The sequence below is a fragment of the Lissotriton helveticus genome, chromosome 3_1 (assembly GCF_964261635.1).
Source record: "Lissotriton helveticus chromosome 3_1, aLisHel1.1, whole genome shotgun sequence".
In the NCBI taxonomy this organism is placed as follows: domain Eukaryota; kingdom Metazoa; phylum Chordata; class Amphibia; order Caudata; family Salamandridae; genus Lissotriton; species Lissotriton helveticus.
Genome location: NC_136061.1, coordinates 1,502,570,369 through 1,502,586,198, shown reverse-complemented (window position 1 = coordinate 1,502,586,198; position 15,830 = coordinate 1,502,570,369). Strand labels below are relative to the sequence as shown.

Here is a 15,830-nt window from a genome sequence, read left to right as displayed (position 1 = left end):
GGAAATAATTTCCCCTCCGGTCTTTTCTGCCCTCAGTTCTGTTTTTCACTTGGGACTAGTGCCGGGACGCCTCTTCGCTGGGGCAGCTGTGCACTCTTAAACCATATAACATAACATAACATATACGTATGTAAATATGCATATGTGTATATGTATATATTTTTATTAGAGCATTACCATCTGACATTTAAATTATTCTGCGCACAGACACGGGGTCGATTTTTGCACGCACACACACACACACACACACACACACACACACACACACACACACACACACACACACCTACACACCTACACACCTACACACCTTTAATTCACCTAACTTTATACTTACATTTTCCATGGTAATGGCCTGCGTTGTAAAGGTAGGTCGTGGTAAAGGAATGCATGGTAAAGATGCATGTGTTGTAACACTTGCGTTGTAATGGCGTGCTTGGTTTAGATCGTGTTTGAAAATTGCTGTTTCCCCTTGCTTGCACACCCCAGGCTGCAGAGACTCCTGGCTGTCTTGCAGAGGACCTAAGGTTGACAGCGAAGTCCAGTTCATTACCCCAGCAGGTCCTCAGGGAGCATAGAGGGACCAGTGCTACTGGCCCTGAAGAGATCCATCCTACTTATGGGGTCCTGCTGGTGACGTAGTCCTTTTTGGCAGGGCACCAGGTGACTTCTCTTTCCTTCTAGACATTCCCTCCGTATTTGTCTCCTCCCAGGTCCACGGTCTTCTGATCCTGCCCTTGTGTAGGGGTATTTAAGTGGCGGTAGAAATGTCTAGATGCCAGGCATCCTTGGCCAGTCCCTCCACCCCGGTCTCAACCCTCATACACAGCATTCTGGGACAGCTCATCATGGTGACTTCAAGTTTTCTCTGGAAAGAGCTCCACTCCGACCCTAGCTAACATCACTACCAGATCCCTTTCCCCCAAAACGTCAATGGTGTGCTCCTACTGTGATTTGTTCCAGCATTCCAAGCTTCTTTCCTTTTGTTCAGTGGACCTGGGCTGAACCAGCCCAGGTGCACTGTGACAAGCTAATTATCAGAAGCAGATTTCCTCCCAACCCCTTCTTTTCCCAGGAGCTGGGTCAATCATTGTTAATATCTCCTTTTGTGTGAGGAGGCCTTTATTCCCTCTGCTCGGGAGCAAAGTAATTAACTCACCCGTTGGTGGACAAAGGCTTGGAATCCGATTATGAGCTCAGTTTAAAAAATGACAATTCATGAAGTCACATAAGATTTAGTGTGTTGGGAACCTCAAATTCAAACTCTGCATTCATCCCCCTGCCCCCCAGTTTCACACACAGCTCTTCTGGTGGATGGCAACTGCACTTACGGGAAGATTTGCCTATGTGTATAATACAGTGAAAACACTACAGATTTTCCAGTAAGCCCTACATACTTATCTATGAATGCCCACTAATATTTCCAGGCCAGCCACAGCTCAGCATCTATTCCTGCAAAGTCCCTTCTGCACCAGCCTACCTTGCGTAATAATCGGTCTGAGCACGGCAGTAGCTGCTCACAAGCAGCCCGCAAATGTGTGTGCACACCTGTTAACATGTAGCCAGCCCAGTGCCTCTTACCCCAACAGTGCAGCGAATGCTGTACCTTAAAACACAGACACTGGTGGTTACCATGCTCAGTCCAATAACCGTGAATTTACCATGTGGAAGATATGGGATTCGAGACTCACTCACAGTAATGGTTTAAAAAAATGGGTAGTCAAAAGTGAAAAATCCTGGTGGACTCAATGTGCAGAACTCATTTGCTACACCCCTCAACAAACAAGCTGCCCTCCTCTTTCCTCTCACTGTGCCCCTTGTACATTATTTGAAATGGCTTATGTAGAAACACTGCTGTATGTGGCAATAAGATAGATAGGTGACAACTGTTATTCTTGCTTCCATGCTAATAATGTGCAAAACTGCTAACTTAATATCCTTATTATTCCCTAATGTGAATAACCATATTATTTACCTTTAATAACAATCTTTCTTGGGAATACTTCGTCATCCTGCAGATTTCTTGCATCTTGAATCCTCTCCAGCCACCTGACTGGATCTGGAAAAGTTGAAATAGCGATCCAATGCTGACAGGTTATGCTACTGACTGGGCTCCGGGAACAAACCCAGAAATTATATCACAGAGCCAGATAAGATACCTGAGGAAATGGTCACATCGAGACATCCTGCAACACATTTCTAGCAAAAAGGCAATCTATGAGGATTCCGGAGTTGAGACCCTAATGTCTGGTGGAAGTGTGGGTGGACTGAAGTTCATGTGTCGGCTCAGCAAATATCTAACATGGAAATACCCTGAGACCCCACAAAAGAAGCAGCTTTTCATCCTAGTGGAATAGGCCCTGATGCCCTCAGGGTCTCCTTGTTGGAGTGGGTGTGGGTTGGGAAGAGGGTGAAGCTAATATCGCTGTATAAATTAATTTAGCAGGAAATGTGCTCATGAATTGCCGTGGCCTTCTTGGTGTCAGTGTAACTCAGGAAAAGTTGATCATGTGAAAATTGAGTGCCCTGTGATGGATGATCCAGGCTGTGCAGACTTCTTATCTGAGTGATTGATTAGGTTTTGTCAAATCGAGTTATTGCTCTGGGAAAAACGTCTGCAGGGTTAGCTTGTCTAGAAAAAGTGAAGTCTAAAGATGCTGGGTAGACAAACCTAACACGCCATGGTAATGCCAATCAGAAAAAACAAGGCTTAGTGCGAGTAACCTCAAGAGAAGGCTGTGCTTGGCCTTGAATTGTGAGCCCTTCACACATCAATTTACGTAGCTCATCCGAAATGTGGGTACAAAATTAAGGTCCCACTGTAGCATGACAAAGGGTGAAGGGGGTAAACAAATGAGTTAGCCCTTTCAAAAAATGCATACCAGTAGAAGACTTTAGCGATAACAGTTGATCTGGCTAACAAACAAAAAAGCAAAAGACAAACAAATAACCTTTTAATAGTGATCACAGCAAAGCCTAGCTGTACCAAAGACTGTGCAAAGTACATCACATCTGACAAACGCGATCCAAGAGGATCAACTTCCTCTTTGATATCAAGAAACATCATGACCAGTGTCCAGAAAAAAACTTTATTAATGGAGGGGTAGCTAGCTGACAAGTTGATGTCCACAATCGCTTCTGGCAGGGCAAAAGAACTCACGAAACCTGCACAGTCCCCAGTCATGAACTTAAAAACCCTGAAATTATTATGAAGAATATGCCCCTCTCTCAAGCAGAGGAGGTCCAACCTGAGAGAAAGCAAAAGAGGAGGACACAGGAATGTGAAAGCAGATCAAAGTAACACACCTGCCATGGCCAGTTATGTGCAATCAAGGTCTCAGGCGTACTGTTTGGAAGCAGTTACTCCAAATCGCTTGAATTAAAAGAATCAGCAAGAAGACCTAGTGGAATTGGAAATCCCAGCTCAGGTGGATAGCGTCTTCCAGAGCCCCACTCAGAGGAAACTGTAGTGGGTGGAATAGAGGACAGTGAGTGGCAAATAAATCCACTGAAGCCGTGTTTTATTGGTGGAGATGAACCGAAGCACCTCCAAGTGGAGACATGACTCATGATCAGCAAGATGACACAGACTTATATAATATTCCCGCACATTCAGGGAGGCTGCTGGGTTGACCTACTGTCATGTGTTGCTCAAGATCATGGTTTTATGGTTCCAGACACAGGAAACCCTTGCTGCCTTTCTTGTTGGCCATCAGGATTGTCTGTGCAAGGAGGGCATGAATAACTTGAGGGCCAGAAGGGCAGCCCAAGCATGTTGAAGTTTGGCAGCTATTCCTTGAAAGACTAAAATCTCTTGTCTGCAGGGCACCAAGATGACCACCCTAGTTGTGAGAAGAGGCCTTGACTACTCCGGACAGCCTGGCTTCCTGCAAGATAAATGTTCGGCCACCATCCACCACTGCAAGTTCAGTGTTGCCTTCTTGGGAGCTGGATATCATCCGTTAGGACTCCTCTCAGCAGAATCCACTGAAAAAACAAGGCATCTCTAAAGTGCTTGTGTATGCACCCAAGATGTGGGAAGCAAATAGACCCTAAAGATGTAGAACTTTTAAGGCTAGAAGATTCCTGTCCTGAAACGTGTGATTCATATCCCTAACATACAGAACTTGTTGTGGTGGTGGGAAGGCCTTCAGTGTAACAGTGGGACTTGATCAGGTTGATTGAAAACCCCAGGTCAAAGAGCCAAGAAGCTATGGATGGAAGGTCGTATGACACCAGGTGTGATAAGATTGCCTTCAGCAGCCAATCATCGGCGTACAGGAATACAGAAATCCTGACCTACAAACCTGCACCACAACCATCGTCATGACCTTTGTGGAGGCTCGAGGGGCACTTATCAGCCTGAAAGGAAGAATCGCAAGTTGATAAGTGGGCAGAAAATAAAGGTACTTCTTGTGCGACTACTGGATCGGTATATAAAAATACATATCCTGCAAATAGATTGAAACCATCCACACTTCCTGCTTCATCACCAAGAGGGACCTGCAAGATTAAATGCATCCTAAATTCCTCATTGTGAAGGAAAATGTTTAGGAAACAAAAGTCCAGTATTTGAATACGAGCCTCCCTTTTGTTCTTGAGAGAAAGAAAATAACAAGAATAACAACCCTGTTTGGTTTCAGAACCAACTGTATGGCCCCCTCGCTCAATCAAGCCAGACTTTCCTTGTTCACAATGCAATCATGATCTGTTGATGTAACCGAAGAAACTGGGGTGATGAATAGAAGCATGTCCTGGAAGGGAAGGGCACAGCATTATTTAATGATCCAGTGGATCAAATGGTGCATTGTGGCAGTCTGTCAGCCTTTCAAATGAAAGGACAGCTTCCCTTCTCCACTAAGGCTACCTCTGCACCCTTAAAGGTATACTACAACAGTTGTGAGGGAGGGGCTTGGTGTGAAGGAAGGGGACAGTTGTTGATGTCTTCAATGATTCTTGGAGTCTCCACTGCCTCTGCAACTCCGAAAAACTCATTGGTCCATTGTACAGGTTGCAAAGGCTGGCATGACTTAAATCTGAGGGCCTGGGACCATCCCCTGAATTAGCAGTTTTGCTGATGCAACTGTGCAGGGAAAACTATTTCCAGATAGTAGGCAGTTACCTAATTTAGATTGAAGCATTCAAGAACCAAATGACCTTCTTGCCAAAGAGGCAAACTCCATAAAATGGCATGCCCATAAGAGTCCTTAAGGTATTGCCTGAGAATCCAGTGGACTGCAGCCAGGCATAGTGATTAATAGCTATCAAGGGACCCATGAAGCCATGCCACCTTGTCCGCTTTATCCTGGCGAGAGAAGAGGATCTGTTAGGCTGCATCCTGCCCATCAGTTACACCTCCAGAAAAATGGTCATGGAGGTGATCTGGAAGATTTGAAACCACCATTTCCACCGTCTCCCCCAAAGCATGGGAATAACCGGCTAGAGGCATTTTGCATTACAGCATTGAAAAACAAGGCTCTCTGAAAAGACCTTCTCCATGGCTTTAGTCCACATCTGTTCCCTATCGGGAGGAATAATAGTGCAAGAGCCAGGATCATGTTTGTAGGAAGAGGAAGACTGAAAAACAAGACACTCTAGGGAAGTGAAATCCATAAAGATCTTTGGGCTATTCGTTGCTGACAACTTGGTTGTTCCCTATCGGAGTGAGAGTTTATTTATTCCTTGCAGCCAAGATAAGGTCCATGAAGGCGTTTTTGATTCAGAACCAGTGGCTCTGTGAGAGAGGAAGGAGGTTGCAGTACTTGCTTCATTTTCCTTTACCTTTAAGGGCAATACTAACTCTTCAGCAGCCTTAAGCTAAACGGCTATAAAATAGGACAACCTCTTACGTCTAGGTGATGTATCTAGGCCACTGGCATTCTCTGTGCCAAAGAATCACCAGTGTCAGTAGGGGGCAAGAATTCCTGCCTCACTGCTGACTTGGTCATCATTGTACGATCGTAGATGTCCTCAGAATCTATCTGAGCCAAATATTTCATCAAGCCAATGCAAGTATTCCTCACAAGAAAAGGGTATGAGTCAAGTTTAATCCTCCGCTGCCTACTGCGCCATACTTCCTGATCAGATCAAAATAATCATCATCGTTTCAAAGTTCATCACTTTTTGCATGGAATCTGAAGTCTGCACTGAAGCCATCAAGGATGCACCTGCTGCCAGTGCCAGTGCCAGAGCACTGGCAAGGCATTGGTCAGTGGAGAAGGAGCTGCTGGTGTGGAATGGCATCAGAGGGCCAAAGAAGGGGTTTGGCCAAAGCCACTGCTGAAATCTTGCTCAGAATTCCAGAAGGCATCTTCGAGCTAGAAGGTTTACCAGAGGGAGCTCAAATAGAACAGAAGAAGGTCAAAAATCCTTTATGAAGGTCACAATCTGAGCCGGGGCAGCCCCATGTGTGGGGTCTTTGAGGAGGGAGTAGTGGACTCCAGGCCTGGATTTATTATTGAAGCTGGTTCCAGCACTGGTTGAATGTTCACCAAGATAGGCTCCAAAGACAATGTTGCATCTGGGCACCTGGAGTAAATTTGCAGACTGGCAGCCCTCCTCTTTGAGTGGGATCATCATAGAGAAGAGGAAGAATCCCTCTGTTGTGCTGTTTGTGGGATGGTTTGTCCTTGGAGGCCACCTACTTTGAAGCGTTGCCTGCCCGTCAACAGCGAACCAGTGAGAGACCTGTGCCTTGAAGAGATTTGCCTCCGACTCTTGATGGCCTTGCCATGGACAAGGCCACATTTATGACTGGACCATGAGTTGTGTTTGGATCTAAAACAGCAAAGTAAGAATTTGTGGGAATCTGAGCTCAACATTGGGTTGTTGCAGGAACTAAATCACTCAAATCCTGAAATCTTCAGGGGGAAATGCTGCTTTAGGGCAATGCAATAAATAGACTATTGGAGGAAAATGTTGCAAACAGAGCAACTCTACATATGTGGTAAATGCAGCAGGAAAGAAAAGGACTGTAAGTCAGTGCACCAGTGTGGTGCCTTATAGGGGTCCATGACGCATGCTCTGAGGCTGGTCCTACAGCCAAGTGCTATCTGTGCTACCACCTGGAGGCTTAGGAGATCTACTTCAACATTTCCAGATCCAGTCTGTCCCCAGGAGGAGATTCAATGGGTGCAGGAACTGCAGGTATAAGTATCCATCAGAAAGGTTTATAAATGGGTCTAGAGATGGAACCCGATTTGGTAATCCAATGCATATTTCTTTCCAAATCAATGTTTTTTTCTGTTTTTTTTGTAGGTCAATGGAGAGTTAGTTACTCGATCCAATCACCTGGAAGTGGTGCAGCTGATCAAGTGTACGTGAATTACATGACCTCTAATGTGATCAACACAGACTTTCAGAGCAGGACCTCAACCTTTCAATTGTTTAGTCTGTTCTTAGATAGCTCTGGCCTGCAATTTGTTGATTATATGGGATTGTATAAGACTGTGGTGCTTGTCAGTAGTTTTAAGAGTCTTGAGTTAGAAGCCACAATTAATTAGTTTGGAATAATGTCTTGTGTTTTAACAATATGACCTTTTCTAAGATGCATAATATATTTGTATTTCCTAATGTAGCGGGCTCCTATGTGGCTCTCACCGTGCAGGGGCGCCCACCAGGGTCTCCCCAAATCCCATTAGCTGATTCTGAGGTGGAATCAATAACGTTTGGGTCAAGCATGGCTCCCCACTCCCCTGGAACTACAATGAACACCGAAAGGATCACCAGTCCCGTGCTGATGGGGGTAAGATAGCACTGTCAACCTAGTCATTTGTCTTTTTCATTCACTGTTCTATGGAACTGGATCCCTGGGTTCCCTGTACTCTTTTTTTGGAGGCCTTTTTTTTTAGTTTCCTTTATTTTCATGCTGTGGACACCTCTAATGTATGGATATGTTCATAGTATTGTTAAATGGATCCATTGCCAGTTGCACAGTGTACTTTTTTTCACCCTTCCACATATTTGGAACCTGTTTTCTCAATCTGTATGTATGTCTGGGCGATTTTGCTGGTCCTTCGAAGGCAAATGGTGCACTTTTGTTGAGTCCTTTGATTTGTTTGAATCTTAGTTTTTAATATCATAAGATGTGTTTTTAATACTTTTTCTTGAGCTCTGAACTGCCTCTGTAAAAACCCATGTTCTATTACACATCCTATGTACGTATCTTCATCATCTCTTCCAGCACCTACCCCTTGTACATGCTTTCAGCCTTTTGCTCCCACTGTTTTTCTCTGCATGTCACTGCCTACCATCTTCAAGGCCCTGTCATGGTGTTTTTATTTTTACTTCTACTTCTACTTAATTCTCTTTGGGTCCCTGTTCTCTCGTCTCATCTCTTCCCTAGGAGGAGAACAGTTTTGTTCACAATCAGAAGGTTGAGATTCTCAGAAAAATGCTGCAACAGGAGATGGAGCAGTTGCAGGTATGATCACAGTGTATGGGAAGTGAAGTGTTACTGCTAGTCTAGTGCTGGAGTTTGCTTTTTTTTATCCAATATGTGCTGAGGCAAATGGTGTATCCGTGGCTTTTAGCCCTGCCCTAGTTCTACAATTAGACACAACTTTAGACACCATCATGAACATGAAACTGATCCAAGGAAATAAAATGTGTTAAATCTTGCCACCTCAACAAATTGCTGTGCCTACATTGCATCAAGCTTGCCGTTCCAAGCTGAGCAACATACATCTGTGGGCCACAGCAGAAGCAAACACATGGTTAATTATCATGTCCATTTGTAGAGTGCACAATTAGTCCTTTGGGCATTTTGGTGCTCAATAATAGGTGTTTATTATTACCCGAATTAAGGGCTCTCGTTTTGTTGATGTTGGTAGGATGAGTTGCCCAGTTGATCTTCCGTGATTTCAATCTGTGGCCTTTGGGTCAATCGCAGGTTTCTGGAGTAGCTGAATTAGCCTACTGAGCCACTGACCCAACTTGTCTCCTATTATCCTTAGGTTTTATTCTAGATTAGACATTCAAAACTTATCCCTCACACCAATTAAAATGACAATTCTGCTTACATCTTCTTTCATGCTTTAAAGAAGATCAAATATGTAAACTCCCCAGACCGCCTGAAAAATGTGGATGTGAGAAAATGGGGTTCTGTAGCAGGAATCCCTACCCCGCCCCCTCCTCCCACCACCCACGCACACACATTTTGCTTGGCTTTTGATGCAACGTGACTGTAGAATACTGGGTCCCTGCTGTCCATGTTCACAGTACTAGTGTTCTATCCCTAAAAATATATCCTCAATTGGTACTTCTGCCCCTGTAAGTCCCTAGTAAGTGGTACCTATGTCTGGAAGCTGAAGAGGGTCCCCTGGGCCCCCCTCACTAGGACTGTGCCACTGCCCTTGCAGCTTGAGCGCCCCTGTGAAGTGAAAATGAAGCGACAAAGTCGACATGGCTCCCTGCCTGGGTGCCATGCCAGCCATCACTGCCTGAAGGTGTGGGTAAGTCACCCCTCTAGTAGGCCTTACATCCCTAAGGCAGGGTGCACTACACCACAGGTGAGGGCATAGCTTCATGAGTAAATATGCCTCACAATACTTACGTACGTCAATTCTTAAATACTGTAAGTGCCAGGGACGCCATAAGGAGTACATGGGCTGGAAATTCGTCTACTCGAGTTCCCCAACAACATGATGGCTTCACTGAAATCAGGAGTGTTTGGTACCAAACAACTCCTTGTAATAAATAATCACTGTTGCCTGTGGGGGATTCATTAAACCATGTACTCCGAGGTCACCTCAGAGGTGCCCCTGAAAACCTGCCGGCCCTTGTGTGGTCACAGACTGGCTCTTGGCAGCCTGACGCACATAGACCTGTTTCTGGACCCATGGGTGGCGATCCTCTGCTCTCTAAGACAAGAAACCCTGCACATCCTGGGCAGAGGTGTCACACCTACTCCCCCAGGATGGGCACAATGCTCAAAGGGGAAGCTTCAAAGGCCTGCCGCCTTTGTGTTGCGACGCCTCTGCTGCCAGCAGCAGACAGCAGCCCCCAGTTCACGCCCCCACTTTGGGCAGGAAAACCGGAGTGAAAAACTTAGAAAGACTTGGAGGTGTGCCCATCTTTGCAAACTGCAACCCTCTGGGGGAGAAGGCTAAGCTAAACACAAAATCTTGAAGATGAAGGGACTCTTCCAATCAGGACTCGTACTATGCCACCTCCCAGAGGAAAATGGCATAAAAGAGTGTGCAGTTACTCCAGGTGAGCTGCCCATTGGCCCTGCCTGTTACTCCCTTAATACGCCCCTAAATCTAGTATTTAAGAGACGTTCTCAGACCCTGAAACTAGGTACCTGCGATCTAAGGAGAAAGACGAAGAAGACGCCGTGCAGCGAAGCCTGAAAATGACTACTGACTTGGCCCCAGCCCTACCAGCCTCCCTCCAGCTTCCAAGACCCTGCAAGAAGACGATGCCTGTCTTTTAGTCAGTGACTTTGAAGAAACCAGAGGAAGAGTGCCTGAACTTTGAAAAAGATCAGAACTCCTGAGGACAGCAGTTCTGTCCCCAAGAATCCAACACAAAGGACTCCTAGGCCCTGAAGATCCGCAAGTCCTTCCGACTCTGCACCCGATTCCTTCGGACCATGTCTAGGTGGACCATTGACCCAGAACAGGTTCCCCAGTTATCCTGACCTCATGTCCAGTGTTGGCTGACACCTCCTGGACTCCACGATGACGCCTGCAGCCTGAATTTTGAGGCTCCCCCTGACCGCAACCTGCTTCATAAAGAAGACTCTGATGTCAAAAGGCACAACTGCACTCAAAGCCCCTTGGCCCTGGGTGAGCTGAACCGACGGTTCCCCTACGACCCCCTAAATCTCTACTTACCTCTGCTGTTGTTGGTCCCCCTCGTTCAACCTCTGGTGCGATGCCTGCAGCCAATTTTTGTAAAGCAAAGTCTCCTCTGAAATGCATTGGGCACCCGATGCAGAAATTGCACCCTGCACCCGGCCGACCCTGTGCTGCTGGTGGTGTAGGTTTGGTGCTGCTCTGTGGCCCCCTGTGCTTGCTGTGACTCACAAATCTTGGCCCCTGCAACCGATCTACTCAACTGCAAGCAGTGTGGCTTTGAGCACCTCCAGTTTCCATTGAAACGCATTGTGCAGAATGCCGATTTTGGCAACTTCACCCTGTGCCCCAGTGCCCACTAGGGGTGCAGTGTTGGTCCTCACCTGATATTTGCTCCTTGCTGACCTATGGGCCCGAAGACTGGACTTGTAAGTTGCATACTTACCTGTGTATCCGCATTATTGTTTTCCTCCGTAGGATAACATGAAACTGTTCAGAAATTGCACTGTCGACATTTGAAAGTGATAAGTATTTTTAGTTAAAACTTACTTACCTTATTGTGAAGATCTTGGTCTTGAAAGAAAGGACAAACTAAGCTTATTTTTCTAAAATTGGTGTAGAGCTCCTTTTTGAGCTGTGTTCATTATTGATCGATGTTGTGCAATAAATGTGTTAAACTCCTCTGTATTGGCCCTAAGGCTGCTCGCCCACAATACCACCAATACATTGAGCCCTGTACAGTTTTGGTAACCACCTAGTGGCATACCATATACAGAGTCAGCTTCCTACAGTGGATAAAGCCATTTTATCCATTTCTGATTTCAAGATTGCTCTCCCGGCATGTGTCTTGCACTCTTTACCCTCTCACCCATATCGAGACTTTTCTAAATTCCACAGCCAGACTTGATACGGAGACAATAATGTATCACCCATATCTATCCGAAACTCCCTGATTGACGGTGGCAGCCTGTTCTGTTAGAATGAATTTCAAACTTAAATTGTCTTACTTATATGGCCATCCACCAAAATAAACCATCTTATCTATAAGAATTCCTCTCTATTTCTCGCAGACCCAAAATATCTAAGGATAAATCTCTCTTCCAACATTTGGAATGCTTTGCATATGTGACCAAAGAGCCATTCTCTTTTATTAATAAGACTCTTAATCCCTTTCCCCTTTCTGATTTGACTTGCCTATTTTTTGATATCTCTGGTTCCCATTCAGATTCAGTTATTTACCTTCTTGCTTACTTACTTCATTTACTGCTATTCAACAATTGAGATCTGAATTATAATAAAATACCTTACATGTAGCTCATTACCTGCGATTCAATTACTTGCTGGACAGGTTCTCTGCCGCTGATGCAAGTTTTAGTTCTGTGCAAGGCAAAACCCTACGCGTAGTGGCGAAGAGGTCCTTAGTAAAACTGCTAATTAAACAAATACATTTACTGCTTGATACTCATACACAACAGATTCAAGCCAACTACTAGCCAATATAATTTATCACTATCCAATGGACTACTCTGTTTTTAATTACCACAAAAGCCATTTCCCAATATGATTCACCTTTAAACAGTACAACCCAACCCAAAATAATAACCATATTTTGCTGCATTTACTCCAGTGATCACGAATTCCAAACCCATAAAAAATGCCTTTACTCTGAAAAAGGTAGAGGACCATATAAATAGTAAAAATGTGCTACGCAAATGCATGCAGTATAACATAATGTATATTTTTCAGTCTTTACAGGAAGATTATGGTCGAGCTCCTTCCTCACGCCTCCACAAAGAGATTCAAGAAGCAAAGAAGCACATTCCTCAACTTCAGGAACAGCTCTCCAAAGCCACTGGATTGCCACAGGTAGCAGTTGTGCACAAACATGACCAATGACGTCCGTACAGCCAGAGACTCCACCAAGCAAAATACATTACTTGTTAGCTAGACCATCCTCTCCTTGCCCAGAAGAATTACAATCCCTAGACTTGGCTTCATTAATGAGAACAAAGGTATCCCAATAACCAGATGTTTCCTACAGGAAACAAATGTCCTAGTATGCCCGGTCTCTGTCCCATGACAGGAATTATTTTGCTCAGCACTTTACATCCGAGAGCAAGTCATTTCGGTTTCACACTAGCTTCTAAGATGGAAGTCCCCCATGCTCTGATCAATGAAAAAATTCTAAAGGGAAATTTTAAAATTGTTTTGGTAGGGCTTCACATGCTTGCATGTCTACTGACACCCATTCTTAACAATAGTACTTTATTTATTCAAAGTTTTATATAGCGCGAACAAGATCTTTACAGATATCAGAGCTCTTCACAGAGACAGGGGTAGGGGCAACAGAACTGAACAGACATAATGGGAGCAGTATAATAGTCACTAACATAATAGGATAACAGTAATGTACAGAAAACATACCGATATACAATCAGGTAACAAATAATATAAGACGGCGCAAGTCATTGATCCCGCTACAATAGAGTTCAGGTAAACATTGGATGTAGGGATGGCTTATACCAATTTCTTAGGATAGGGAGAACACAGGGTGTGGGCATCGGGAGGGTGATTCAACCACCTAAAGTGTGTCATATATTGGTCGGTAGTAGGAGAGTAGCATAGTAGTGTCACAATCAGGTAAGAATATAGTGCCAAGAAACAATCAGGTGAACAATAATACAGAGCGATGCAGAGTCTCTGGTCCAACATCTATAAAGTTCAGGAGATCTTGGCCAGAAGGATGGTTTTCACCTCTTTCTTGAAGAGTGCAGTGGAGGAGATAAGGCTGGTTTCAGGAGGGAGCGCATTCCAGATCCTGGGTGCCATTCCTGAGAAGGAGCGCTTGTATGTTTTTTCTTTCCGGAATCTACGAGGTTTCAGGAGTAGATTTTTTGTACTTCTGTTGGATCTCGAACCTCCCGATATAGACAACTTTTGAGCGAGGTAGTTGGGTGCCTTGTGGTGCACGGCCGAGTGTGTCATAACGGCAATTTTTAGCTGTATTCTGGCTTCAAAAGGCAGCCATTTTAGAGATTTTAAGTCTGGGGATATATGCGAATGTTTTCTTGAGCCAGTAATGAGTCTCGCGGCAGCGTTCAGGGAGGCTCTTAGGGGTGCTGTTGTGGATAGCGGGAGTCCGCTGAGGGCCACAATTCCATAGTCTATGCGAGGGATGATTAAAGCTTGTACAGCAGTTTGGAAGTCTTTGGCTGGGAGGAAGGGTTTAAGTTTCCTCAGTGTGTTGATTTGGAAATTAGCTCCTTTTGTGGCTTTGCTAACGTGCTGTTGCATGTAGAGCTTGGCGTCGAGTGTGATGCCTAAGGATTTTGCAGAATCCACGATGGTCGGTTGGACATGGAGTGCTGTTAGGTTATTGAGCCAGGTTTGGGTGGTGGTAATTTTCGCCGGAGGTGAGATGAGTAGGAACTCAGTAGTTTTCAGAGCATTTAGTTTGAGGTGATTATCGGCCAACCAAGATTGAGTGTTACTAAGTGTGGAATTGAGAAGTTTGACATCTTCCGGGGATCGTAGCTTTAGGTAAAGTTGTGTGTCATCGGCGTACATATGGAATTGAACATTGGATGCTTGGAGCAAGGCGGCGAGCGGTTCCATGACGAGGTTGAACAGTGTGGGGGAGAGGGAAGATCCTTGCGGAACACCTAGATCTTCTGGCACCGGTGTAGATAGCACATTGTCGATCTTGAACTTCTGAGACCTGTTATGAAGGAAGGAGGTACACCATTTGAGAACAGTTCCCGATAGACCCATTCTAGTGCTTAGCAGCTCCAGTAAGTTCTCGTGTTTGACCGTGTCAAATGCTGAAGAGAGGTCAAGAAGGATGAGGAGGCAGGACTCATTGCGATCAAGGATTTGGATGGCGTCATCAATTATGTGTGTCATAGCTGTTTGCGTGCTTTGTTTCGCTCGGAAGCCTGATTGATGAGGGTTGAGGAGGTCAAATTGATCAATGTGTTTTGTTAGTTGGAGTTGGACACATTTTTCCAGCAGTTTGGCCAGGGTGGGGATATTGGTGATAGGGCGGTAATTGTTCAGGTCAGACGGGTCAGCTGTAGGTTTCTTGAGAATAGGCGTGACTTGCCCCACCTTGAGGGAGTCTGGGATGAGACCTTGTTGAAGGGAGCTGTTGATGATTTTGGTCCAAAGTGGGAGGAGCAGGGGGTGAAGTCTTTTACAGCATTAGCAGGTAGGGGGTCTATGAGGTGATTAGAGGGCTTCAAGGTGCAGAGCAGTTTGTGTATTGCTTCTTCCGAGTAGGTGTCGAAGGACAACCATGATGCATGATTTTTAGGTTGAGTGTTAGACATTCTGGTGTGGCTGGGGAATCGGCTTACATCCATGATGAGGTCATTTCTTATGTTGTCGGTCTTTAGCTTAAAGAATGCAGAGAAGGCTTCACAGTGTGGGGTGTCGCTTGTTGTGCTGTTTGATTGTAAGGGTTGTGACTTTGTTTGAGTTTTGATTAGTTCGAACAGCTTTTTTGGCCTGTTTTTAGCTTGGTCCAGCTGGCGGCTAAAGAAGTCAGACTTTGCGCGCTTTATTTTCCTAAAGTAGGCATTTCTCTTGTTCTTAAGCGTTTTGAGATGCAGTGATGTGGGGTCAGATCTCCAGGTGCGCTCTGCCATTCGCATAGCACGCCTGTCATCATTGAGTCTGCCGTCATACCAAGGGTTAGAGATCCTGGTGGAGACTCTCTTCAGTTGCAATGGGGCGACTTCATTGACTATTGAATTCATAGAGTCAAGGTAGTGGTTGGTCAGCGATAGAACATCCGAGGCACCTGAAGGGGGAAGGAGGAGACTGCCGATGTGGGGAGGCAGGGTATTGCGGTTAAGATTCTTCATGTCCCTTTTCCAGGTCTTGGATTTGGTAGGTTGAGCCGGGTTAAGTTTAACTTTTTCGTTGATAAAGAAGGTGATAATGTGGTGGTCTGACCAGTCACAGGGTTGGATCGCCTCCAGTTGGGTAGAGTCCTCTTCGGCGATGATGAGATCGAGTATCGAGCCTTTG

General features: G+C 45.2%; 1 protein-coding gene across 3 annotated transcripts in view; it reads left to right on the top strand.

Annotated features, from left to right (window-relative positions):
- Positions 1-15,830, top strand: part of ARHGEF12 (Rho guanine nucleotide exchange factor 12) — a 926,126-nt gene that overhangs the window by 143,428 nt on the left and 766,868 nt on the right. For all 3 annotated transcript variants that reach the window (XM_078682163.1, XM_078682161.1, XM_078682160.1), the window contains 4 exons: positions 7,258-7,315; positions 7,578-7,744; positions 8,345-8,422; positions 12,546-12,665. In XM_078682163.1, the coding sequence (XP_078538289.1) occupies positions 7,258-7,315; positions 7,578-7,744; positions 8,345-8,422; positions 12,546-12,665 (423 nt within the window). The remainder of the gene's footprint in view (positions 1-7,257; positions 7,316-7,577; positions 7,745-8,344; positions 8,423-12,545; positions 12,666-15,830) is intronic.